We start from the raw sequence: 27052 nt of genomic DNA, 5'->3' as shown, positions 1-27052 counted from the left end.
CAAAAACACTGTTGAAACCAACAAATCAGGTAAACTACAAATTCTGGCCCTAAGAATAATCCATAATATATTCAGCCCTGGCTGTGGTTATTAAACATCCCCCGCTTTCAAAAATGTATATGCTTCTGCTTGGGTGCCTCTTCTCATAAAAGGAATTATTATTATTATTATTTTCAGTTAAAAAGGACTTAAAAGTCCTTCCAATTACATGCCATGTGTCTTTTCTTTACGAAGGAGGCTATTGTCCTGCTTTTAAAATAGACCGAAACCTTCCAGAGTACGTGTTATTTTTCCTGCAGGAGATACTCTGCTTGGCTGGCTATTTATACATCACCAAAAAAGGAGAGAGAAAATGCATCACCACAGCTATGCACAAAATTTGAATGAGTTAATGTATAGGTAGATGTGCAAAATTAGAAGGGGGGGGAATTAATGTGATTTAAATAGAAATAAAATTATTCTCCCTTAAGTGAAGCAACACACAGGTAACCTGGCTGCAGACCTTCCTAGTATAGTAAGAAGTTCTGAATTTCTATTCAAAGAAATCGTTGATGGACAACTCTCTTCTGTAAAGCAGGACAAATGGCGACCCTTCATTCTATACCTTTATGCCTCCTTTTTGATTAAAAAAATGAGGTGCCAGTCCCCATGCCTTGATAAAAGTGCCAGTTGCAGAAAGAGCTGCCATTACACCGTACCAGCGAGTACCATCACAAAAAAGGACGGCAGAGAAAAATGGCATTTGTTAAGCATTGGTGAATTATTTATTTCATAAAATTTATGCACCGCTCGATTGCAGAACCTTAGGCCTTGCCTCAGGCCTGGTAGTAAAACTCAACAAGTTTGGAGAGCAGAGTCCAGCCTCCACCATTTACCATGTAAACCCAAGAACTCATTTGAATTTACTTGTATTCACTGTATTTTTTGTAACTTAGGCTTTGTTCTCACTGAGGTGAAAAACCTTTGTCCGGGCTGCACAATGGCAGACCACATGTGGAAGCTTATGTGGCAAAACTCCCTCATAACAAAAACAGTTCCTCCTGTAAGAAAATGAGAACATCGGGGGGGGGGGGAGTTAAGCTGGACCCCCTTCGTGATAAGAAATATTCAGTGTGGAGGCCATTATTTCGGGAGGAGAAAGATTCAAACTGTATTGCCATTGTTGTTGTTGAGTCATTTAGTCATGTCCCACTCTTTGTGACCCCATGGACCAGTAGTGAAGACTTAAATTTACCCTCAGTGGGAACTAGGCCTCAGCACAACCAATATTCAAGTTTGCCGTCTCATCAACAATGCTTTTTCGTGTGCTATAATATGGCACAAAAGCTGCACGTTTGTTTTCTGACAATAAAATGTGTATCTGTGTCAAAATATGGGTGTGAAAATGGCCAGTGTTGTGACTTAATTTTCATCTACAATGAAGCAAGTGGGAATACTGGTTTCACTGTGATGTACACTTGCTTCCCTCCAACTTTTGCCCTCCTTCCAGGAGCATAAAAGGATGCTTTACCAAATCAGATCATGGCCCCATATGGTTCAGTCATGTCCACATTGCATACAGCATCAGGTCCAACTCACTGCAATGCAGGAATCAAAACTCTGGCTGTCCCAAGGTTTCGGGCATCTCCCTATCTGGAGATGCGCTGAACCTGGGCACTTTTGCATGCAAAACATGCTCTACTATTGAGCCACAGCCTCTTCCTCAGTTTATAAATATAACTGTATCCCACCCCACCTGCCAATTCTGTTTTATCTATCCAGGAGTTTTGTCACTGACTAATAAAGTATTTGTGAATCCCTTTTATCTGCAGTGAACAAGGCAGAAATTCACCATTGTTGAGGTTCGGACAGGCCTTTTCAAAACAGGGTCAGAGAGAGGATTTATAGATCCTGGAGGAAATGACTCAGATTGCACTTCTTACATGCATTGGCTGTCAAGTTTTCCTCTCTGCTTCATAAGCTACAGGATCTTGGTGAAATAAGATTCATCTGTGAGACAATTTACAAAGAATCCACTCATAAAAATATGTCACTGCATAGCAGAACCATCAGATTAGCACAGGATTATAAAATACAGAGCAAATGACCATCACTGAATCAAATTAGTTCTCTAAAAACTCATGAGAAACACATGTTTTCAGCAGGAAGTGAAACAGCAAAATCGTAGATGCTGGTTTGCTATCAATGGGGGAAATACTGAAATACTGGTGCCGAGAGTTCACACGGAAACTAAACAAGTATGAGTGGGGCTTCTCCAGATCACAGTGATCTGGCCAGTGCCTTAAGAGATAATATGGTCCTTCACTTTTTAAACTTACTCCTCCTCCTGACTTAAGCTAGTCCTAGGCCAGGCATCCCCAAACTTGGCCCTCCAGCGGTTTTGGGACTATAACTCCCATCATCTCTAGCTAACAGGATCAGTGGTCAGGGACGATGGGAATTGTAGTTCCAATACAGCTGGAGGACTGAGTTTGGGGGTGCCTGGCCTAGGGTGCTTAGGGCTTTGTACGGTGTGGGTTTTATGGAGTGTTAGAGGGGAGGGCTAGTGCCTCTGATGGGGGACACACTGTGTTCCTTCAGGGTCAATTTGTCCACCTTTGGTCCCCACCCTGAACTCAGCTCTCACCTGTGGATCCTAGAAACTGACCGGCTAAATCAAGTGAGAGTAGCTAAGGGGTCTCAAACCCTTGGTGAATTAGGGACATTCCCTGCATGCAAAGTAATCTTTTTCAGACATTTCAATTAACTTAACCAAAGTCTGTTGATTTCGTCTGTTGATTTCAACGGGTCTGCAGTGGTACCTCAGGTTACAGACGCTTCAGGTTACAGACTCTGCTAACCCAGAAATAGTACCTCGGGTTAAGAACTTTGCTTCAGGATGAGAACAGAAATTGCACGGTGGCGGCACAGCGGCAGCCCCCATTAGCTAAAGTGGTACCTCAGGTTAAGAACAGTTTCAGGTTAAGAACGGACTTCCGGAACAAATTAAGTACGTAACCAGAGGTACCACTGTACTCGTGTATGAGTTAGTCACATACAACCCTATAGAAAAGCAGAAAATCAGCATCTTCTTGTAATATTAATCATCCGAATAATAATAATAATAAATGCAAAGCTGCCAGATTGTAGATGTTTGGAGAATTCTATCCCCCAACTTCGTCATCACATACATAGAATCTGAACGCTGAGGTTTTGTATTATTATTATTTTTAAAATGAGCACCCACTGCAGGAATAGAGCACACACAAAAGAGCTGGTTTTATTTAGTTTGAAAAGGTCTGCGTTACACCAAGCACACATCTTAACCGTGGTGGGTGGAAACTTGTACGGTTTTGGGGTTGATTACTGGAAGCTCAGCTACGGAGATGCGCTAGAGAGGCTCGCGCAAAACTGCGGGGTCCAACTTTGAACGTTGGTTATCATTCTTGCTGCTGCTACTGGTGGGAAGGTGGCCCTCCTAAGCCTACAGGTCCTTGATGTCCTTCTGGACGTTCCACAACGTGGTGGCACTCTTCTGGAGCTGGGCCACCTCGTCGTCCTTCAGCTTCTGGTTGATCACGCTGGTCAAGCCGACAGACCCCAGCACGCAAGGCAGGCTCAGGAACACTTCGTTTTCAATGCCATACATGCCCTGCAAGTAAGATTTAAGAGAGAAGTTGGAAACTAGGAGATCCCTCTTAACACGTACTCTTGGCCCTGAGTGGGAAGGCTCAGGTGGCTTCCATGGCTGGAAGCAGCTTTCATCAGCTTGGGCTGATATGGCAATTGTGACCCTAAGCTAAGAGACCTTTCTTCCATTTGTTTGTTTCACATTTATATACCGGTTGATTGTCGCAAACCCTTTCCGATATCCATGCACTAGCGACATCCTGTCAAAGAGCGAGCCAGCAGTAAATCGCGCCATTCAAAGTTGGAGTTAACTCTATTAGCAAAAACACGATTGCCATGGACTTGGAGTGTCAGCCCTAATGAGCACAACAGCTCATCCCTGGTAGGTCTGGTCCCATGAATCGGTTGATGAGACTGAAAGTCCCCGCCTCCCCATAGCCGTCTAAGTCCTCTCCTCTCTAGGGCTTTCTCCAAGCAATCAGAGACTGAGCCTGTGTACAGCCTGCTACAGTTCCACTCATTTCAGCCCTCTTCTGGTTCTGGGAGAACAGGGGTGAGGGCAGCTTGTCGCAGCAGGAGGGAATATACCCATGACTCTTCACCAACCTGACTCATCTCTGTCTCCTGGCCATCCTACTGCTTCAGCTTCTGCCTCTGATTCTGGATCTCTCTCTGCCACAGACTCTCCCACCTCACTAAGCCCTGTTACCTCTTCAGCTTCCGGCACCACCTTTTCCCAGCCTTCTCCCTTTTCTCCCTCTGACCACTCATTGTGGTCCCACCATCACTCCCTGTGCTCAGAGCCGTCTTCCTTCGGGGTTTCCCCAGCTGGTTGTCCCCACCGTTCCTCTGCCTCTAACCAGTCCACGGCACTTCCCTCCAACAAACTGATACAGAAGTAATATGGAAGAGGGCAAAGGAGTGCAATCAGGACCACAACTCCCATCTACAGAGTAAACCCAATCCTTGCCCCTGGTGAACCTAACCCTGCTCACCCTGCAAGTGACGCAGCTGTTACGACCTACACTGTTCTGCAAACACAGTCTTGCGTTCCCCAAATCTACTGCAGTGAGCACCCAGGAAATGAAAAGGTGGAAGGGGAACTGTTCTTCCCCATTTCTCTATTTCCCATCTGGAAGCAGGGATGAAATATAACAAAGGGCAGAAACACAAGCAAGCTATTAACGCTCCTTACCTTTACCATGGTGGACACTGGGTGAACTCGGCAAAGGTTCCCGAAGATGGTCTCCAGTAGGTCAGCAACACTCAAGCCAATGGCCCAGTTGGTGTAGCCTTTCAGCTTGATCACTTCATAGGCACTACAGAAAACACATTGCAGAAAGCCCAGTTAGACCACACAAAGTGGTTGTGAAAGATAGCAAGGAAACAGCGAAACATGGAAGTCCCGCTAAAGGAGGAGACACTCTAGTACAGAGGTGGGAACTTCTGTCCTATGAAACAAATTAGGCTTGTCAGTTCTCCCCGTCTGGCTTGCAAGGCTGTTTTGGCCAAGCCATAGCCACCTGCCCCTCGCCTGTGAAGGGCAGGTAAAGAGGAGGTAGGGCTGTAAGGGGGGCTTCCACCTGAAAAGTGCTTTGCAAGCCCCAACCATCAGCTGGTTGGCAGGGCTTGCAAAGCACAGCGTCTCTGCCTGAACATTTTGAGGACGTCGTTATGACGTCAGGTGACTGGCAGCTGGGCCACTCCTCTCTCTAGCGGGAGGAGGGTGGGGGAGATAAAAGATTCAGCCCACTGCCCAGATCCAGATCCACCTCTGCTCTAATTGAAGGTGGGGGGTATGTATGTGCATGAAACTTCAGGTTTAAATCCGTTAGTAGGCATGAAATTTTGAATGGCGCATGTCTGAAATATGAACAATCAAATCACCACTAAAAATGTGTGGCCCCATTCCAACCAGGCTCAGAACCTACTTTGTATCAGGCCTGGAGCTGGCAGGTGACAGTCTTGGGTACCACCAACATCTACAGAGTCTCTATCCTGACCACCCCCCTTTTAAAAACTCATTGCAAAGCAACAACTAAGCAGTCGTTCCCAGACAGCCCGTACTGCTTCTCTCCATGCCAGGGGGAACCAGGAGGTATCACTTTGAATTAACAATTTTGCCTGATTATGTACTCCAGAGAACTCAACAACCGCTCACAGTTTTGGTGATAAATGTACTGACCATGGATTTTGGAGGTTTCAAGTTTGCTGAGACTGTCTTTTACCCAGATCCCTCATACACACATTCAAGAAAGCAACCCTCGTAAAGACTGATGTTGTGTCTGCCAACCTCGGTCATCCCCAACAAACCATACCTGTCAACCACCTCCTTATGGACTTGCTTCCAGCCCTCTGGATCTTGGTCAGTCCCCATGTCAGGGTTTAGCTGCTGGAGAGAAACACCTGCGACGTTAACCCCACTCCAGACAGCCACTGCAACGACAAGAAGAAAAGAGCCCAGGTTATGATAGGTGGTAGGTTCCCTGTTTAAAGGTAAAGGTAAAGGGACCCCTGACCGTCAGGTCCAGCCGTGGCCGACTCTGGGGTTGCGGTGCTCATCTCGCTTTATTGGCCGAGGGAGCCGATGTACAGCTTCCGGGTCATGTAGCCAGCATGACTAAGCCGCTTCTGGTGAACCAGAGCAGCGCACGGAAACACCGTTTACCTTTGTGCCGGATCAGTACCTATTTATCTACTTGCACTTTGACGTGCTTTCGAACTGCTAGGTTGGCAGGAGCAAGGACCGAGCAACAGGAGCCTACCCCGTCGCGAGGATTCAAACCGCCGACCTTCTGATCGGCAAGTCCTAGGCTCTGTGGTTTAACCCACAGAGCCACGTTTAACAGACTATTGTATTTGAATATTTTGTTGGAAGCCGCCCAGAATGGCTGGGGAAACCCAGCCAGATGGGTGGGGTATGAATAATGAATTATTATTATTATTATTATTATTGGTTCTGGAGGTTCCAGGATAAATCCCTGGCTGCTGGGTTATGTTTAGCCTGGAAAGGAAGACACTGAGAGATATGATAGCCATCTTCAAATATCTCAAGGTCTGTCACATGGAAGAGGGAGCAAGCTAGTTTTCTTCTGCTCCAGAGGATCCATGTTACAAGAAAGGAGATCCTGGCTAAACGTCAGGAAGAACTTTTTGACAGCAAGACCTGTTTTGACAGTGGAACAGTCTCCCTCGACATGTGGTGGACTCTCCTTCCTTGGAGGTTTTCAAGCAGAGATTGGGTGGCCATCTGCCATGGATGAGATTCCTGCATTTCAGGGGGTTGGACTAGATGACCCTCAGGGTCCCTTCCAACTCCAGTTCTACGGTTCTATATCCTATTGGGCTGGAAATGTCCCGTCTGAAGCCCCTGGGGAGCTGGGCTAACAGACCAATGGTCTGACTCACTATAAGGCAGCTCCCTTCCTATGTTCACATATACTGGGGCTTATAGCTCAGAGGCAGAGCCATTGCTTTGCATTCAGAAGATCCCAGGTATAACTGGGAATGCCCTGTTTGTAATCCTGGAGAGCCACACAGCCACGCAATGCTGAGCTAAGCTCAACGCTCTGACTTCAACGCCATCTTCCGATGTTCTGTACCATTCAAATAAATAATACTTTATTTGCCCTGGCTACTGTCCAAAGGCACGCACATGTGTCTGTACAACACAGAAGGGACTGGGAACTCAAGAAGTCCAACTAGAAAAACAAACTTTCTTGGAAAGGGATCTCCGCTCCTGAGTAGAAAGCTCCCCCCGCTATAGTTGATTTCATCTGTCACGGCCGTGTTTGAACTATTTTCAACAATGGGGATGTTTGCTTTCCTTGCTTAATGTTAACTGCTTTGGGCAGGAAAGGAGAGATGTGCAGATCTGCTCCATAAATAAGCACAGGAAAAAATGATTTATAAGCTCAGCTATTGTCTCCAGTGATTCGCAACAGCTCTCCGGGGATTCAGGCAGGAGTCCTTCGCACCCCCTGGCAACGTTTTAACAGGAGATGCTGAGCAATAAAACCGGGACCTCCTCAAACACTGAGCTATGGCCTTTCCCCATGAAATAAAAAATTAAGAGGGGGGACATCCTTTGCTTCAATCTCTGGCACTTCTTGTTATAGTGGGGCCCAGCAGGATTTCAGCCCTGCCTGGACCTCTGAGTTCTCCTTGCGGCAGGGGAAGCAGGACCCTCCTCTGGAAGACCCTCACACGACCAGTGACCACGAGGTCTCAAGATATGGTAGCCACAAGGCTGGAGGACTCCACACGTGTTTACTGATTTCCTGTCTGGATCTCACCCCTTGCCCCCATCTCCTCCAGGAGCAGTTAGGAGAAAGCTTTCAGGATTGCCAATTAGCCACACATGACTCTACCTCGGAGGAGGGGGCGAGCTTGTGAAATCGCCTGCTTGGATCAGGGCTTGGCTCAGAACCAGGAAGGGCTGGAGCCTCGACTTCAATATAGCCTGTCAGTCATTGTTGAAGATCTAGTTCCCAACCCTCTGTGAACAGTGTAACAAGTCACAAAGATAAACCACCTCTCTTCTGTTCTTCTTTTCTTGAGTTGCTGTTGGACTACAACTCCCATTATCCCTGATCATTGGGCCAAACAGGTGATTGTGGGTGATGGGAGTTGCAGTCCCCCACACTTGGGGACCCAAGGTTGCAGAACGCTGCCCTACGGGATCGCCGCAGGTTTCGGACAACGCCGCTCACCGCTGGAATCGCCGTGTTCTCCCAGGATCCAACCGTGACAGCTGGTGGGATGGACGCCCAGCTTTTCGGCCATCAGGAAACGGAAGCGAGCCGAATCGAGGTTGCAACCGCTGCCGATGACGCGGTGCTTAGGCAGGCCGCTCAGTTTCCACGTCACGTAGGTGAGGATATCCACTGGGGAAAGGAGGAGAAAGAGGCTGAGGGACTGGTGCACTAAAGAGTCAACTCTCTGGCCCCAGCTGCACTGCACGTTTAAAGCACTATGATACCACTTTAAACAGATACGGCTTCCCACAAAGAATCCTGGGAGCTGTAGTTTGCTAAGGGTGCCAAGAGTGGTTAGGTGACTCCCCTTGCCTTCACTGATGCTCAAGATACGGAATGTCCCAGGAACGAGCCAGTGCCACACTCTCACAAAAAGGTAAAAGGTAAAGCACCCCTGGGTGGTTAAGTCCAGTCAAAGGCAACTATGGGGTGCAGTACTCATCTCGCTTTCAGGCCGAGGGAGCCGGCGTTTGTCCACAGACAGCTTTCCAGGTCATGTGGCCAGCATGACTAAATCGCTTCTGGCACAACGGAACACCGTGACGGAAACCAGAGTGCACGGAAATGCCATTCACCTTCCTGCCACAGCAATACCTATTTATCTACTTGCACTGGTGTGCTTTCGAACTGCTAGGTTGGCAGGAGCTGGAACAGAGCAAAGGGAGCTCACCCCGTCACGGGGATTCAAACCACCAACCTTCTGATTGGCTAGCCCAAGAGGCTCAGTGGTTTAGACCACAGCGCCACTCCTGTCGATAATCAACGCAAAGAATCTTAAGCAAGCCTTCCACCACAACCTTGCCCCTTCCACGTTTGCCGCAAATTGATGGGGAGTTGTCACACAAAAAACCAGCAGAGCACGAGGTGAGGGAAGGCTGGCTTAAGCGACGATGCCAGGATCCACATTTATTTTTTGTTTACTGAAGGGGCTGCCTTGTGCATCTGGATTTGTCTGAATTGCAACCAGGCTCTGGAACTCAACTGGCAGTGAGTTTCAGACATAGAAAAGGCTACAGGGAGCTACAGGGGCTAGCTACAGGGGTCTGCTCTAATTGCAAGCCCAATTTACCTGGGTTCGAAACCACCAGGATGATGCAGTCTGGACTATGTTTCACAACCTGTGGGATGATGAACTTGAAGACATTCACGTTCCTCTGGACCAAGTCGAGGCGGGACTCCCCTTCCTGCTGGCGGACTCCGGCGGTCACCACGACAACCTTGGAATTAGCGGTGACCGCGTAATCTGCAGGCAAAAATGTAACCGAGAAGTTATCAGGAGCCAGGGCAAAGTTCTGCGGTCTTCCAGAAGTTGTCAGACGACAGCTCCCACCATCCCCAGCTGATGAACTGATGGGAGATGGAGTTCAACAACATCTGGAGGCCCAACATCTGGGTGTCAAATGGGAACTAGGGGGAAGGCAGGTTCAAATTCCCATTCAGCCCTGAAGTTCATTAGGACACTTTGGGACAAGCCACTATTTATTTAAAGGTAAAGGTAAAGGGACCCCTGATCATTAGGTCCAGTCGTGGCCGAATCTGGGGTTGCGGCGCTCATCTCGCTTTATTGGCGGCGTGAGCTGGCGTACAGCTTCCAGCTCATGCTGGTGAACCACAGCAGCACATGGAAACGCCATGTACCTTCCCGCTGGAGCGGTACCCATTTATCTACTTGCACTTCGTGCTTTCAAACTGCTAGGTTGGCAGGAGCAGGGACCGAGCAATGGGAGCTCACCCCATCGCAGGGATTCAAACCGCTGACCTTCTGATCAGCAAGTCCTAGGCTCTGTGGTTTAACCCACAGCGCCACCCGCGTCCCTTAAGAGTTTGGATTTGATATCCCACTTTATCGCTACCCGAAGGAGTCTTAAAGCGGCTAACGTTCTCCTTTCCCTTCCTCCCCCACAACAAACACTATTTATTTACAAGCATTTATAAACCACTTTACACATAAATGCTAAAAAAAGAAATTGAAGTGGTGTACAAAATAAAAATAATAAGCAAGCGTTATCCTTACATTTATTATTGGCCCTTTACCAGTAGGTCCCAGGGTGGGTTATCATTAAATTTAAAAAGTTAGAATATGTTGCAGTTACAGGAACAGGTGGAGCCCTGGAAACACACATCTTGAGTGTCAAAGGGCAGAGTAAACAGGTGTGTCTTCTGCATAGGCCAGAAGTTACGTAATGAACATACCAGGCGCACCTCTATGGGGGTGGGAATTCCACATCCCAGCAGATGCCACAAAGAAAGCCCTTTCACAATCTATCACCCCCCACAAACTTCTGAAGGAGTTGGAACTACAAAGGCGGCTCCATCTCCTGATCTTGACACCCAGGAGCGTCCATAAGGAAAGAAGCTGTCTTCAAGATCTTTGTGGCCTCGGTCATTTATATTGAAAACCAGGCAAGCAGTGGTATAAAAGCATATAAAAGCAAGGTTTTCGAACAAATGAAAACTAAAAACAGTCCGGTCTTGTGCGCCGGGGAAAGCCTATGCAAAAAAAGACACCTTTGCTATCTCTCAAGCTACTTCACCAGGTTGTTGAGAGGATACAGAAGACAGCAGGGAGACCCACGTACATCAGCCTGGACTCTGTGCAGGAGCTTGCCCAGGATATAAATGAAGCAGGCAAACAGGTGTTGCAAGGTCTGAGGCCCTCCTTTCCACCCGCAAGAATAATGAACTGCATAACTGCATGTCCTGGCTATACACAAATGCCACCCTGTATGTTGGGATTCATAGTCCCTGTATAGCTTGCAAAGAAGTTCACAGAAGTTCTGCATTGCTGCTCTCGAGGGATGGGGAGCCAGGCCCCTCCTCTGAAACCAGCACAGAAAGACAAGTTGCTAGCCTCTTAGAAAACTAGTTTAAAACCACAACCCTGTCTTCCATGAAGGAGACTGTTGGAGGACAGTGGTTTGTTCCTCCTCGCTCGCCTGCGTGGAATTTCTGATCACTTATGGCTACCAGGCAAGTTGTGGCCTTCCACTCTTCAGTAGCTCAGGGAAAGCGGATTTCAAACATCCGCTTCCCAATGTGACTTGTTGAGTAAGGACATTAAGTGTGGCTCTCCCCCACTGGACTCACATGGCAGTAAGATATAATATAAAACCTACCCTTGCCCGCTATGATCTTATGTGTCTTAAGAAATAAGCTTCCATGCTGGAGGTCCATCATCTCTCCCTTCAGTTTGTCTTCCAGGACATCAACCAATGCAAGCTCATCGCAGAGACCCTGGCAGGGAAGGTGGGGGAAAACCACAGGTGTTAAGTATCTGAATGATGATGATGATGATGTACCCCACCCATTTGACTGGGTTGCCCCAGCTGCTCTGGGAGGCTCCCAACGTAATATACAGAAACACAACATCACAGCGGAACATCACACATTAAAAGTGTCCCGATACTTCCCTTGGGCTGCCTTCAGATATCTACGCAAGGTCGTATAACTATTTATCTCATGCAAGGGACAGTGTTTGTGCGCTTCCAATATTTCTAATCACAGGTCTAGAGGAAGTCCTTCCTGCATCCAAACAGCACGCAAGCCTTCTTGCGTTATAGCAGAGAGGAGAAATATTTATACAGTGGATGCTCAGGTTGCGAACGTGATCCATACGGGATGTGCGTGGGTTGCAATTTGGCACTTCTGCGCATGCACAAAGTGTGATTTAGTGTTTCTGCGCATGCGCCGAAACCCAGACGTAACCCATTCTAGTACTTCGGGGTTTCGGTGGTCCGTAACCTGAAAAAATGCAACCTGAAGCGTCTGTAACCTGAGGTATGAATGTAATGTAATGTAATGTTGTACCAGCAAAAAAGTGGTACCAGTCCTGACTTGATTCGCTTTAGGCTAAGTTAAATCCAGGGTTTGCTCTCCTACCACAGATGCCCATGACTGCTGCCCATGACACCTTGGTCACGCATTCAGCTAAAGTGAAAAGGGACTCCGTGCACATACTGATCATCAGGGGAGGAGCCGTACAGCGCGCGCACACACACACACACACACACACACACACACTGACCTTTTCCAGGACGCTGATGGCACAAGCCATCCCAACTTGACCGACTCCTACCACGGTGACTTTGTTGTTTGGCTTGGTGGCCGGCTGCGTCACGGGTGTGATCAGTTTGTCCTTGAGCGAAGCCATTTTTTGCTGCAAAAAAAGGAGAAACCAGATACAACAAAGATCAATTTCCAGCTTCTTCAAAACAACCAAAGCAAGGTCCTCAAGTGCTTTCAAAAGAAGACTCCAGCTCCTACCAACATGCAGTTGAGAAATAAACAGGATGAGCTTGAGACTGACAAAACACAGCAGACTAATTCATTTCTACCCATTTACGTTTGCCCTACAAATCTGCAACACCTGCCAGCAGTTTCTCAACGCGCGGTTGCATAACGCCACAAATGGTGGAGTCTCAGCTGTTCCTTTTCATTTAAGTACCTCCCCATTTCATTTCAGTTCTGTCTTCCCTTCAAGGTCAGAGTTATGCACAGGTCTTCTTCCCTTGTTCCATTTTATTCTCACGATGACCCTGTGAGGTTAAGTCAGGCTGAGAGATGATGGCTGGCCCATGGCTAAGCAGGGATTTAGAGCAGCGCCTCCCTAGTCCCAACCCAGCCAAACTGGATTATATTTTATTTTTTGGTCCAGCAAATACTTCTTCGAGGCATTGCCATTAATGTGCACCAGTACAGAGGTGCTTAAAAGGCGTTAGAAGATGCAAAGCCTTAATTATATAACTATTAGTTTGATTTAAAACTCACACCTTCCTTGAAAGGAGCCCAGGGTGGTAAACGTATCAGCAATAAAAACACACACACACGTGTGTGCGTGTGTGTGTGTATATATATAGAGAGAGAGAGAGAGAGAGAGTTTACAACTCCTGAAAGCAACCACCTGCTCTCAAACTAATAATTTCAGGGTTGCCATGGACAGAAACCCTCACCCATCGAATGCCTGCATAAACAGGAATGTTTTAAAACTTCCCCGGGAAGTTAATAATGAGGGAGGCTAGCACACCACACAATCCAATTTATACCCTTTCCTTAGCAATTCAGCTTCCCACACTTAGTCATGATGTTTCTCCACCGACAATTTCCTGCTGCCGTATGCACGGTACTTATTGATTTATTTCATCCTGACTATCCTTCCTTTGCTTATACAGTCGTACCTTGGTTTCCAAACGCCTTGGGAGTTGAACGTTTTGGCGCCCAAACGATCAAAAACCAGAAGCGATTGTTCTGGTTTCTAAACGTTCTTTGGAACCTGAACGTCCGATGCAACTTCCATGGCTTCCAACTGGCTGCAGGAACGTCCTGCAGCCAATCGGAAGCCGTGCTTTGGTTCCCGGACATTTTGGAAGTCAAACGGACTTCCAGAACAGATTCCGTCCGGCTTCCAAGGCACCACTGTACTTCAAGACCTGCTCACGATTTCATTTGGCTAGAATACTGTTTTGAATAGTCCGAAAGGAAATTTCTATTCTTCCATACACCTTTCTTCGTTTTGGTCTCCTATTTTCACCGTCAATCTCTCCACCTCCACATAGTTCTTCAAAATCCGATCGTCTTTTCTTTGAACCTCGCTTTCTTCCCATTTCTGCACGTACAGAACTCTGGCTGCTGTGGTCACACACATAAACAATTTGACCATCTTTTGGGGGGACTTTTCATCCTATTTTTCCTATTAAGAATGCTTCAGGCTTTCTTGGGGAATAACGATTTTAAACATCTTTTAAAATTCATTATGTATCATTTCCCAAAAGCCAGTTGCTTTTTTACAAGTCCACTGCACATTTTTTAAAAAAGGTCCTTTCTGCCTGCTGCCACTTCCAGAATTTATTTGACACAGTCTTATACAGGCTTCCTCAACCTCGTCGCTCCAGATGCTTTGAGACTACAATTCCCATCATCCCTGACCACTAGTCCTGCTAGCCAGGGATCATGGGAGTTGTAGGCCAAAAAGATCTGGAGGGCCAAGGTTGAGGAAGCCTGGTCTTATACCTCTTGGCTAATTTACTCGGAGTTAGGTATCACCCATATATCATTTTCATGTACCGTATTTTTTGCTCTATAAGACTCACTTTTTCCCTCCTAAAAAGGGGAAATGTGTGTGTGTCTTATGGAGTGAATGCAGGCTGCGCAGCCATCCCAGAAGCCAGAACAGCAAGAGGGGTTGCTGCTTTCACTGTGTAGCGATCCCTCTTGCTGTTCTGGCTTCTGAGATTCAGAATATTTTTTTTCTTGTTTTCCTCCTCCAAAAACTAGGTGCGTCTTGTGGTCTGGTGCATCTTATAGAGCGAAGAATACGGTAGTTTTCCTTTAATGTATAACACGCCATAAATTTCAAATCTACTTTCCATAGCTTTTCCCACGCTGCCGTATCGATAAAATGGCCCAAGTCCTTAGCCCATTGTATCCAGACTTAACCAGCTCATTTTTTTTGTTTTCCATTCTCTTCCACCACTTTTATTGGTTTTCAGAGGTTTGGTTGCATAAATTCTGTCATAAGGTAGAAACTGTCTCTCATGCCTTGTTACGCTGTCGTTTCTATGGGGATATACGCTCGGTATTTATTACCCCTGCTATGCAAAAATCCCCAAATGAATCCGAATTTCAGCGTCTGAAATCCCTGGTAGAGTACAAGGATCCTGAGATCACGTTAAGGGTAGCTAAATTCTGTGCAATTGCCATAAAACATAGGGAACAAGATGTGCTATCATAATGATTAAGGTTTGAAATGATAATTTTAGGTTATATGTTAGTGACTAGGTTTTAATTTATATATATTTTTAACTGTTGCCATACCTGTACTGTCCCTGTTATAAAGGTAAAAGGTAAAGGTACCCCTGCCCATACGGGCCAGTCTTGCCAGACTCTAGGGTTGTACGACCATCTCACTTAAGAGGCCGGGGGGCAGCGCTGTCCAGAGACACTTCCGGGTCACGTGGCCAGCGTGACGAAGCTGCATCTGGCGAGCCAGAGCCGCACACGGAAATGCTGTTTGCCTTCCCGCTAGTAAGCGGTCCCTATTTATCTACTTGCACCCGGGGGTGCTTTCGAACTGCTAGGTTGGCAGACACTGGGACCGAACGACGGGAGCGCACCCCGCCGCGGGGATTCGAACCGCCGACCTTTTGATCGGCAAGTCCTAGGCGCTGAGGCTTTAACCCACAGCGCCACCCGCGTCCCTTGTCCCTGTTATACCTAATTGCAAATTCAAATGTATCCCTATCGTGTTTTATGACTTCCTTGATATTGTACGTGGGCTGGAACTGGTCTGTGACCGAAATAATAAAATTCATTCATTCAAATTCTGTCATATTTAATTGCTAGTCGCTTTATCTTGCCCAAGGCAACCCAAATTGACTTACAACCAACAAAGCGAAAGCAAACACACAAAGCCCAAATAAATACATTCAGGGGGGTGGGATACATTAAAACCTTCCCACCCACTTCTAAAAGGCCACTGATAGAATTGTAGAGTTGGGACCCCAAGAGCCCTCTAGTCCAACCCCCTGCAATACAGGAATAAATACCATATTTTTCGCTCTATAAGACTCACTTTTTCCCTCCTAAAAAGGAAGGGGAAATGTGTGTGCGTCTTATGGAGCGAATGCAGGCTGCGCAGCTATTGCTGAAGCCAGAACAGCAAGAGGGATCGTTGCGCAGCTATCCCTCTTGCTGTTCTGGCTTCTGGGATTCAGAATATTTTTTTCCTAGTTTTCCTCCTCCAAAAACTAGGTACATCTTATGGTCGGGTGCATCTTACAGAGCAAAAATACAGTAGTTAAAGGCCAATGGCCTGGTTGAAGAGGAACGTTTTCGCCTGGCGCCTATAAATATGTAAGGAAGGTACCAGGCGAACCTCCCTGGGGAGAGCATTCCACAAGCAGGGAGCCACCACAGAAAAGGCCCGTTCTCATGTTGCCATCCGGAGGCGTGAAGGCGGCACAAAAGAAAGGGCCTCAGAGGATGAACGCAGAATCTGGGTTAGTTCATATGGAGAGAGGCGGTCCTTGGGGTATATATTTGTTGAAGTATGAAGCAGCATATAAATTAATTAAACTAACTAAATAGACATATGCTCTTCAGTAAAGATTGCTTTTTAAAAAGTTGCATCAGCATTACAAATCAGCCCCTGAAATGTACTAGTCTGCAAACAAACTTACTATTCCGCGGGGATCTGGCCGAGGGCGGGCAGACTGCTGAGTAGGAGGAGCTTCCTCTCCTGTGGCCCTGATTTTTTCCTCCTAAAAAGTAAGGGGAAATGTCTGTGTGTCTTCTGGAGTGAATGCGTGGTCCCTGGAGCTGAACTGCCCAGGGGCAAAAAGCAGAAGGGGGTGTTGAAACAAAGCCGCTGAGCAGCTGATTGGCAAGCGATCAGGGAAGGAGATAAGGGACTCTAGAGATAAAGGAGGCTGCCTGGGAGGGGGGAGGTAAAACCCCATGGATCCTCAGGATTTTTGCATTGGGTCACCCCAAATTCACCATCAGATCACATAGCATGTCCATGGCTACAGCCTGCACCCAAAAAATCACGCATCCACTGTTCCGTGGGGCCGCAATGGTGCAAAAACATGGTTACAAAGCACGAATCCACATGGATCCTCAGGATTTTTGCACTGGGTCACCCCAAATTCACCATCAGATCACATAGCATGTCCATGGCTACAGCCTGCACCCAAAAAATCACGCATCCACTGTTTCGTGGGGCAAAAATGTGGTTACAAAGCACGGATCCACATGGATCCTCAGGATTTTTGCACTGGGCTACCCCAAACTCACCGTCAAATCACCTATCATGTCTGTGGCCACAGCATGAACCACAAAAATCATACATCCACTGTTTCGTTCAGAATATTTTTTTCCCCTTGTTTCCCTCCTCTAAAAACTAGGTGCGTCTTATGGCTCGAAAAATACGGCAACTACAAAGCTACTCTGCCCTCCTGCTTACCTTCTCTTGAGGGCTCCGATACGGAGGCCAACTGTTGCCGTCGCTGTCGCTATCACTGCCGCTGCCGTTGCTATACGTGCTGAACACGTAAAGAAAGCAAGTGAAGTCACTCATACTGAACTGCCACTGGCTCTAACGCACCAAAGACATGCTGGCAACATAAGGAGCTGACAAGGTCCCTGCCCAGAAAGGCTTACAGTCTACAATAACAGACAAAACAGGAACGGGGGGAGAAGTCAAAGGCTGCGTATATCTCCTGCACGCTTACACCACAGGCAGCAGGAAGGGGGAGCCCCCCGTGAACCCAAGCAATAGTTGGAAGAGACCCCGAGGGTCATCTAGTCCAACCCGCTCCCCTGGAATATTCCGTTCATTTTTAAAAAAAATAATTTTATAAGTTGTGTGTCCTTGTTGCTCAACTTGATTCTGTATGTTTTGCGGCATTTGCGCATTGTGATCTGCTGTTATTTTATTGATTATAGATTAGTAATTCTTTATTGTACAGTATTTTTCGCTCCATAACACACACTTTTTTCCTCCTAGAAAGTAAGGGGTCGTGAACAGAGGATCCATGGTTCCCCTTCCTTCCCTCCTCCGTGGCTCGCTTTGAAACAGCAAAGCGGGAGAGGAGCCGCTTACACAGGTGTAAGCGGCACCTGTCCGGTTGGCTTCTTTAAAGCAAGCAGGCTCTCTGTCCCTCTCTCCTCCCCACTCAGCTCGCTAAATAGCAGCGAAGTTTTTCTAAGCCGGGGAGGAGGGAGAGAAGCAGAGCTTGCTTGCTTTAAAGGAGCAAAGCAGGAGAGGAGAGGAGCCTTCTCCCCTTATACCCCTCTTCTGCATTATTAGCAGCATCCTTCTCCACCCACCCCACGCGTGTTCCTTCTCCCCTTGTACCCCTCTTCTGCATTATTAGCAGCATCCTTCTTCACATACCCCACGCGTGCTCCTTGTCCCTTGAGTGCTTTTCCTTCCCTCCCCACTTAAAACGTGGTTACAAAGCACGTATCCACATGGATCCTCAGGATTTTTGCACTGGGTCACCACAAATTCACCATCAGATCACATAGCATGTCCATGGCTACAGCCTGCACCAAAAAACACACGCACCCACTGTTTCATGGGGCCGCAATGGCGCAAAAATGTGGTTACAAAGCATGGATCCACATGGATCCTCAGAATTTTTGCATTGGGCTACTCCAAACTCACCGTCAGATCACATGTCTGTGGCCACAGCATGAACCACAAAAATGATACATCCACTGTTTCGTTTAGAATATTTTTTTTCTTGTTTTCCTCCTCTAAAAACTACGTGCGTGTTATGGTCAGGTGCGTGTTATAGAGCGAAAAATACGGTAATTGATAAGTGTGAACGGCTAGATTATTATTTGATGATGTTTAATTTTACTGTTTAGTATTGGATCCTAATGGATTGTTGAGTATTGCTTTATTTGATATAAGTTGTTTATTTTAAAGCTAGTGTGGCTTTTTATATAGGATCTGATGGCTACTATTAATTTTTTGCTGTTTTATTATTATTTTTATGTGTGTTGGAAGCCGCCCAGAGTGGCTGTGGCAACCCAGCCAGATGGGTGGGGTAATAAATAATAAATTTATTATTATTATTATTATTATTATTATTATTATTGCTGTCTCAAACGGGGATCGAACCTGCAACCTTGGCATTTATCAACACCATGCTCTGACCAGCTGAACTAGCCAGGCTGATTTCTGATCTCCATGTTGCATTGGATGCAGTTTTCAGTGGCTGTCAGGGGGGTGGGAAACTATGGCCAGGGGGTGGAACTCAATGGTAGAGCACATATTTTGCATTCCAAGTCATAGGTTTGATCCCCAGCATCTCCAGGATAAGACCCTTGTCCCAAACCCTGGAGAACCACTGCCAGCCACTGGAGAGCAATGGTGGGGGAACCTCAGCCTAGGGGCCAAATTATTCTTAAATGTGGCCCTCCAAGCATCTCTGCCTAGCCCTCAGGACCCCCCCCCTCCTCCCACAGGCCACCCCTCTCAGCAGCCTGTCTATGCACCCTCCTCGAATGCTTCTGCCTGACTGGGATGTGTCCCTGAACTGTAACAGAATCGTAGGGTTGGAAGGGGTCCCGAGGGTCATCTAGTCCAACCCCCTGCAATGCAGGAATCTCAACTATAGCATCCATGGCAGAGAGCCATCTGGCTTGGTGGAGATCTGCGCTTGTGTAGAACCGTCGAATTCAGGCTGCCTCAACCTTGGCCCTCCAGATGTTTCTGGCCTACAACTCCCATGACCCCTAGCTAGCAGGACCAGTGGTCAGGGATGATGGGAATTGTAGTTCCAAAACATCTGGAGGGCTGAGGTTGAGGAAGCCTGGTCTAATTTTTGCATGGATGAGATGTGGCCTGCTGTACAAACGGTGGCCTTTGTTGATCCACCCAATTCCCCCCCCCCTGGCTCCCTCCACCACTGGCAAGCAGCCCTATGAAGATTGCCTAGGAGGGAATGTACCCCATAGGCTGTAAGTAATAATAATTTATTATTTATACTCCGCCCATCTGGCTGGGTTTCCCCAGCCACTCTGGGCGGCTTCCAACAGAATATTAAAATAAAATAACCTATTAAACATTAAAAGCTTCCCTAAACAGGGCTGCCTTCAGTGTCTTCTAAAAGTCTGGTAGTTGTTGTTCTCTTTGACATCTGGTGGGAGGGTGTTCCACAGAGCGGGCGCCACTACCGAGAAGGCCCTCTGCCTGGTCCCCTGTAACTTGGCTTCTCACAGTGAGGGAACCGCCAGAAGGCCCTCGGCGCTGGACCTCAGTGTCTGGGCTGAACAATGGGGGTGGAGACGCTCCTTCAGGTATACTGGACCGAGGCCGTTTAGTGCTTTAAAGGTCAGCACCAACACTTTGAATTGTGCTCGGAAACCGAATTGTGCCCCCCCGTCTGCCCTTGGCATAGGCTAGTAGTCTTCAGCCTTTGCAGAGACAGTATTCCCCTTAACCCAGAGATGGGAGGTCCCATCTGTTGGTCCAAGGCCAACCAGTTGAAGTCCAACGGCGCACACCAGAGTTTCTCAGCCTTGGGTCACAAGACGTCATAGAATTGTAGGGACCCTGAGGGTCATCTAGTTCAACCCCCGGCCGTGCAGGAATTGGATTACAACTCCCATCATCCCTGACCACTGGGGTCCTACTAGCTAGGGATGATGGGATTTGTAGTCCAAGAACATCCAAGGGCTCAAGGCTGAGACGGGCTGGTACAGGCAGCTCTGAACAAGACGAGCCAATGGCAGGACTCAAGGTAAGGCGGCCAGCGGCCGACACAGGAGGAATGAGGAGTACAGGATGATGCACACATGTGTCTCTAAGGTATTCAAAAGCAGTACTGCCACCAACTGGGACAGGAGAGAGCAGCCATTGTTGCTAGTAGCCACTGCCTAGGTTATCTCTCAGCCAGGTGAAAATAACTAGGCCTCAAAGGGATGCCTTATTCATTATCTTCCTCTGGTCTGGCGGCTTTTGGAAGATCTCGTTCCTTCCTCATTCCTAAGTTTTATGCTCGATAGCAGTAAGTATTATTCCTGCACCATTTCCCACCTCTCTTATGCCCTCCCCTGTTTTTGTGCATTTCTACTCCATCTCCCAACAGCCCCAGCCAGCAGAGTAAAAATCTTGCGGGCTCCCTCCTTGCCGTTCTTCAGGGAGTTGAAAAGCTTTTTCTTCCAACCAGTTTGGGGGAACAGACTGATCTTAACAAACGGAATTGCGCCATGCTGTTTTTCTGAAATTATCTGTATGTTTTTAATAGATTACATATAGTTTTAATTCTAGCCACATATGACTGTGTTTTTAGCTGCTCTTATTTTTATCTGTAAGCTGCCTGGAGTCCCTATGGAGGGGGGAGAGGCAGGGTATAAACAAATATATAATAATAATAATAATAATAATAATAATAATAATAATAATAATAATCTGGAGGGCACCACATTGACGTCCCTTGCTCTGAGTTATAGAACTGTAGACCATACCGCAAATGTGCAGGGGTCATATATACCCCACCCAAATCCTCCACCCCCCACTATAAGATAAACCTCCATTCGGGCTGCAAAACTAGCAGCATCATGGACAGAAGGACAGCGCTGTTGGGCTCTACCCCAGCTACTTGTTACAGGACCTATGGCAGCCACAACACGCCGCTTCGTTCCAGATCCACGTGGCCACCCGTTATAACAGCAGGCGCGCGCCTTGCAGCCTGTATCGCGCGATGCTCTTGCGCTCCAGCGCGCGCAGGATCCCGATCCTGGCCTGGGCAAGTCGGGCAGGATGCGGCCCGGCCTGGGCTCTCAGCGGAAAGCGTTTTCCACGCCTGCCTCACCCGATTCTGCTAAGAAAAGGCAGGGGGTGTGCGCATTTCGCTGCCCCCCCGCCTAGGCACGTGATGCCTTTGCGCTCCTTCATTTTTTGGGGGGGCTCTTCCCTCTTGCAAAAAGGGATGAGCAGCCTCCCACAGCGGATGCTCCCCGTTTTGAACGCGCGCATCCCACCCCAAGTTGGCAGGGCCATTTCAAGCACCCAGGGAGGTTCTGCTGTTGCAAAAAATAAAAATTTAACTGCTTCCTTCACCCTCCCGCTCTTTGGCAGAGCACATGCGAAGGCACGAGGAAAGGGGGATGGGGAGGCGCCGCGATGCGCAACAAGTTTTCTTTTCCTCCCCCGCGTCTTCCGCGATGGTTGCCTCTGTGGCCCGGCCTCCCTTCCTCCTCCTCCGCTGAGCCAAGGCCGGCCCGAAATCCTCTACCAGGAAGAATTAGAAATGCAATTCGCAAACCTTTAAAATGCAACAAGCCTGTCCCGGGGAATCAAAAGGAAAAGGCGGAGCGGGAGGTGGGTAGATTGCGCCTCTAACCACTAGGCCACCGCTCCTCTGGGCGGAAAGAAAAGGCAGGGCAGGATCGTCCACCCGGAGCCTCTTTCCAACGCAAAGGAAAAAAACTACTCGCTTTTTACTTTGCATCAATCATTTTTGCTTTTTGTAAGTCCTTGATGCGTTTTGGGGAGAAAGGGCTATATATATATTTGCAACCGCATTGACCTTTAGAAATAAGGGAGGGGGACACACGATGCAAAGGGGAGGAAAAGATGGGGAGGGGGAGATGCCTCAAGACCCCGGAGGGCAAGAGATCGACCTCCAACCCCCCTCTTTCTCACATGCATACACGGACACGCGAGCGCCAGGCCACGATGCGCAGGAGACATCTCCCCTAACCGATCCCTCCCCACCCATTTGAAGCGCGTGAGTCCATCTTCCATTGCCAAAGGCTTTTTGGGGGTGGGGGATGGGGAGATGGAGGGCCACCCCTCCCCCCCCCAAAAAAAAACAGAGGATCGGTGCGTTTGCTATGTGATACCCACCTCCGGGGTTTGTTTGTGCGCCTAGGACCGGCTTAGCAGCAGCAAGAAGACGAGGAGCGCAGCTGAGGCACAGCCTGGATGGAGGAGGGGAAAGAAGACAATGTCAGCCGGGCAAGGGGAAGGAGGCGGATCCGGAGCCGCTCCGCGTCGCTTTCCTCGGGTTACGCTTTTGTGATTGGAAACCAGAGCCCCGCCCGCCCCCTCGGCTCGCGCAATCCTCTTCAAGGACGGCGCGCCAAGGGTGAAGCTGGTGCGCGCAGCCTCGGTCCTTCTCCTCCTTCCTCCAAATTCCTTCCTTTCTTCCACCTGCCTCCCCAAAAAAGAGAGAAGCGACCACGTGGGTGCTTGCACCCAGGAGGACGGGGCGGTCATCGGGCCTCTGCTCACGCCATCAGCACTAACCCCCCCCCCACCAGATCATACAATGCAGCTTTGTTGTTCTGGCTCATTTTTATTTATTTATTCCGGCCTTTTCTCACCGGCAAAGCCAGAAGCGGGCTGCAAGATCTCCGCCTGCGGCTGTTGCAGACAAACATTTTGTGTGTGCCTTAAGACGCCTTAATTTATGGCGTCGGTTTTTCGCAGGCTGCGTCTCATGAACTCGCCTGCGCCATATAGCTGCAGCAATATTGTACATGTACAGTACTGCTTTAGCAGTGGGGAATCATGGGAAATGTAGTTTCCTAAGGGCGCAGACATCCCAGATCTACAGTTCCCACATGGAGCGCCATAATAAGGCTGCGGGCTTTAGAGATGCTACAGGACTCCCACTTCACGTCGCTTTTGCAGAAACAGACTAAAAATACAGCTAGCCCCTCTGGAGGTAGGAACTAGGAAGAGTCTTGTGGCAGTTTAAAATACTATTTAGCAGCTTTTTGCTATAGCTTGAGTTTTGAAGGATACAGGAACTTTCGTGGCAATAAATCTTTAAGATGCCACAAGAGTCTTCCATTTGTGCTACAACGGGCTTATTTATTCAGTGTGAGCACCTTGAATTGAGTCCAGGAACAAACGGGTTATACGAGTTCTAAATTAAATGCTAGCCGCTAATCTGGCTGCAGCATTTTGCACCAGTTGAAGTTTTCAAGTTGTTTACAAGGGGAGCACCACACAGAGTGTAGTGCGGTAATCCAAACTAAAAGTCCACGCTGATCAGCTGATTGGCGGTAACTATTAACCACCGCTTGGATCAGCTTGGGCCTTCCCTTTGCAGCTTGGCTGGAACGCAAGGCGTGCTGTAAAGGAAAACGGGCTACCTGAAGCCAAGGTGATGCCAGGTGACTGACAGGTGGGCATGGGGTGGGGCAGAGGAACCCAGGATCCAACCAACTGGCTGGAAAAAGTTACCAGTCCCTGCTGTACATGCCTGTTTCCACATGCCCCTCTGCAACCTTCCAGATCTAGGGCCTTTTTTGGGAAAGTTGGCCTTTTTAACATCTGTGCAACAGACCGAAATCAACAGGTGTCTTGACATCAAAGCAAGTCAGAGAAAAAGGTTGCACCTATGAAAGTTAGTTGTTTGAGACTGAAGTTGGGACTTTTAATATGCGTGGGAGCTCTTCCACTGAATCATGTGCCACCAAACTGGTACTCTGCACATCTTCTGTTGCAGTCCCCATCCCCCACTTCTTATATGCCAATATTTCATGCAGTAAGAAAACCGAGACGATATGCAGAGGGACAACTTGTGCAAGTTTCTCCCCCAAGCTTGGCTGATCCCACCCAGCTGCCCAGCTCCTTGGCAGCTACAGTACAGGGAATAAATATCCTGTTACCCAGAGGAGCCGCATTGCTAATTATCCCAAATGTCCTTCAAATTAGAATCCTGGCACCAGCCATCAGGATGCAGGGAATTCTTCGAGAGAATAAACACCACTGCAGGAACCCCAGCGGGCACAAATTTCGCACTGCAAAAGTAGTTCATGTTCCAGTTTGGCTGGAGTCTGTGCTCACAGCAGCAAAACTCGGAGCAGGTATGGCACATCTACGTAGGCAATCGATTTGGGAGTAGCTCCAAAGGCTTTCAACCATTTTGGGTGGGTTTTCCTTTGTTTTTAATCCTTTTTTATACTGTTCTTAAGAATGCTGTCATGAGAGGTTGAGTAGGCAGAGCTTGATTCTGAAAAAGTTAAGATTCCCGAATTTGGGAGACCCCTATCATTTTCTCTGTGCCTCGCTTCCAGGTGTGTGGGTGACATCTGGCAGATGTTCAGTGCTGCGGCAGGAGCACTCTGCACACGCCCAGATGTCCTCTCATTTATTGCACTTCCTTGTGTATTTTTAAATTTTTATTAATATGAACACACAGAAAAGATAGCAAAAGTGATGTGTAACAGATTAAAAATGCTTATAGAACTAGAAAAAAACAAAACACAGGTTCAGTGGGAAGGAAAACCCAGAAAACAACTGAGAATACAATACCGCATTCAACTGGAAATATATATTCCGCATGCTTAAGACAGCTGGTTAGGTGGAGATAACTTCAAGGCCAACAGGACCTGCAAGAGCTTTTGACCTTTTGTTTTACTTACACCACTTATGTGCTCTGCAGAGTCCTTAGCATGGTGGTCAGTCCAGCCCTGGTGTGTGCTGCAAGCAGAGAGCAAGAATCAGTACGGTGCCTTGAAGCAAGATGCATGCAGATGACTCAAGCAAGAATTACCGGGGAAGGCAGTGCCGAGTCATTCAGCAGTCTGACTGTAAGGGGGGAAATTCCTTCCTGGTGACAAACAAGGTGATGAACCAGATTCTGAGCAAAATCCAAACCCATGCTCTGCATCACCCATGGGAAATCTGGGGGTGTGCAAAGCTTGGTGACCCCACTTATGGTGGGATTCCTAGCAGTGCTACACTGCTATCAACCAATTCTGCTAGCCAGGTTTCACTTGGATATTGGTCCAAATTAGGAGAAAACAAGCCAAGCTGAATGCTTTTTATGAATAATCCTAGAAGTGGCCTTAGCAATATAGTCTGTCTAGTTCAGTATCTTGTTTTAGACTACTACTGCTGCTACTACTACTAATAATATTTTTAGTATATAATAATAATAATTTTTATTTATACCCTGCCCTCCCCAGCCAAGACCGGGCTCAGGGCGGCTAACAACCAATAATAAAAACAAGTTGATTATAGTCAAAACAAAAAAAAAAATTTCTTTCCAGTAGCACCTTAAAGACCAACTAAGTTAGTTCTTGGTATGAGCTTTCGTGTGCATGCACACTTCTTCAGATACACTGAAACAGAAGTTGCCAGATCCTTCTATATATTTCTATATTTTTCCTGTAAGACCTACTGCAGTCGTTAAGAGTCGTCAACAGGCTCATCACAGCTATCTGCCAATCACCCATTCCCACCACCCTTCTGAGTAATACCCCTCCCCACCTTCTCACTATATAGAAGGATCTGGCAACTTCTGTTTCAGTGTATCTGAAGAAGTGTGCATGCACACGAAAGCTCATACCAAGAACTAACTTAGTTGGTCTTTAAGGTGCTACTGGAAAGAAAAAAATTTTTTTGTTTTGACTATGGCAGACCAACACGGCTACCTATCTGTAAGTTGATTATAATACAACTTAAAAAACAAGATTAAAATACAACATTAAAACATTAAAATGCAGCCTCTTCACAGGAGGAGAAAGGAAAAAAGAAAGAGGGGGAGGGAATCAAATTGATTCTAAGCCAAAGGTCAGGCGGAACAGCTCTGTCTTACAGGACCTGCGGAAAGAAATCAGATCCCACAGGGCCCTGGTCTCATTAGACAGAGCGTTCCACCAGGCCGGAGCCAGTGTTAAAAAGGCCCTGGCTCTGGTTGAGGCTAATCTAACTTCCTTAGGGCCCGGGACCTCTAGGGTGTTGCTATTTATGGACCTTAAGGTCCTTCGTGGGGCATAGCAGGACGATGCCACCCATCTGATGGGGTTGGGGTTGCCCCAGCCACACAACTAATTATTAACAACACAATAAAACATCAAACATTAACAACTTCCCTATACAGGGCTGCCTTCAAATGTCTTATAAAAGTCAAATAGTTGTTTATCTCCTTGACATCTAATAGGAGGGCATTCCACAGGGCGGGCAACACTGCCGAGAAGGCCCTCTGCCTTGTTCCCTGTAACCTCACTTCTCACTGTGAGGGAACTGGCAGAAGACCCTCGGAGCTGGACCTCAGTGTCTGGGCGGAACAATAGGGGTGGTAATGCTCTTTCAGGTATACTGGACCGTTTAGAACTTTAAAGGTCAGCACCAACACTTTGAATTGTGCTCGGAAACTTGTCGTTGTTTAGTGTTTAGTCGTGTCCGACTCTTTGTGACGCCATGGACCAGA

General features: G+C 47.6%; 1 protein-coding gene across 3 annotated transcripts; it reads right to left on the bottom strand.

The window, feature by feature from the left end:
• Window positions 1-3234: 3234 nt before the first annotated feature.
• Window positions 3235-22870, bottom strand: LDHB (lactate dehydrogenase B). 3 transcript variants are annotated; one of them, XM_028746249.2, is made up of 9 exons: window positions 22729-22866; window positions 16541-16621; window positions 12391-12522; window positions 11483-11600; window positions 9436-9609; window positions 8322-8495; window positions 5928-6045; window positions 4805-4928; window positions 3235-3631 (listed from the first exon to the last, which is right to left on the bottom strand). In XM_028746249.2, the coding sequence occupies exons 3-9, from the start codon at window positions 12514-12516 to the stop codon at window positions 3464-3466; spliced, it is 1002 nt and encodes a 333-aa protein (XP_028602082.1). In that variant the 5' UTR covers window positions 12517-12522; window positions 16541-16621; window positions 22729-22866; the 3' UTR covers window positions 3235-3463. The 3 variants fall into 3 exon arrangements, with proteins under 3 accessions (XP_028602082.1, XP_077791439.1, XP_028602081.1); XM_077935313.1 differs by having other exon boundaries at window positions 16541-16618; XM_028746248.2 differs by lacking the exon at window positions 16541-16621 and having other exon boundaries at window positions 22729-22870.
• Between the last annotated feature and the right edge of the window lie 4182 nt (window positions 22871-27052).

The sequence above is a fragment of the Podarcis muralis genome, chromosome 10 (genome assembly GCF_964188315.1).
Source record: "Podarcis muralis chromosome 10, rPodMur119.hap1.1, whole genome shotgun sequence".
Taxonomy (NCBI): domain Eukaryota; kingdom Metazoa; phylum Chordata; class Lepidosauria; order Squamata; family Lacertidae; genus Podarcis; species Podarcis muralis.
The sequence above is the reverse complement of the archived record's forward strand: the minus strand, read 5'-3'. Positions and strand labels throughout refer to the sequence as shown.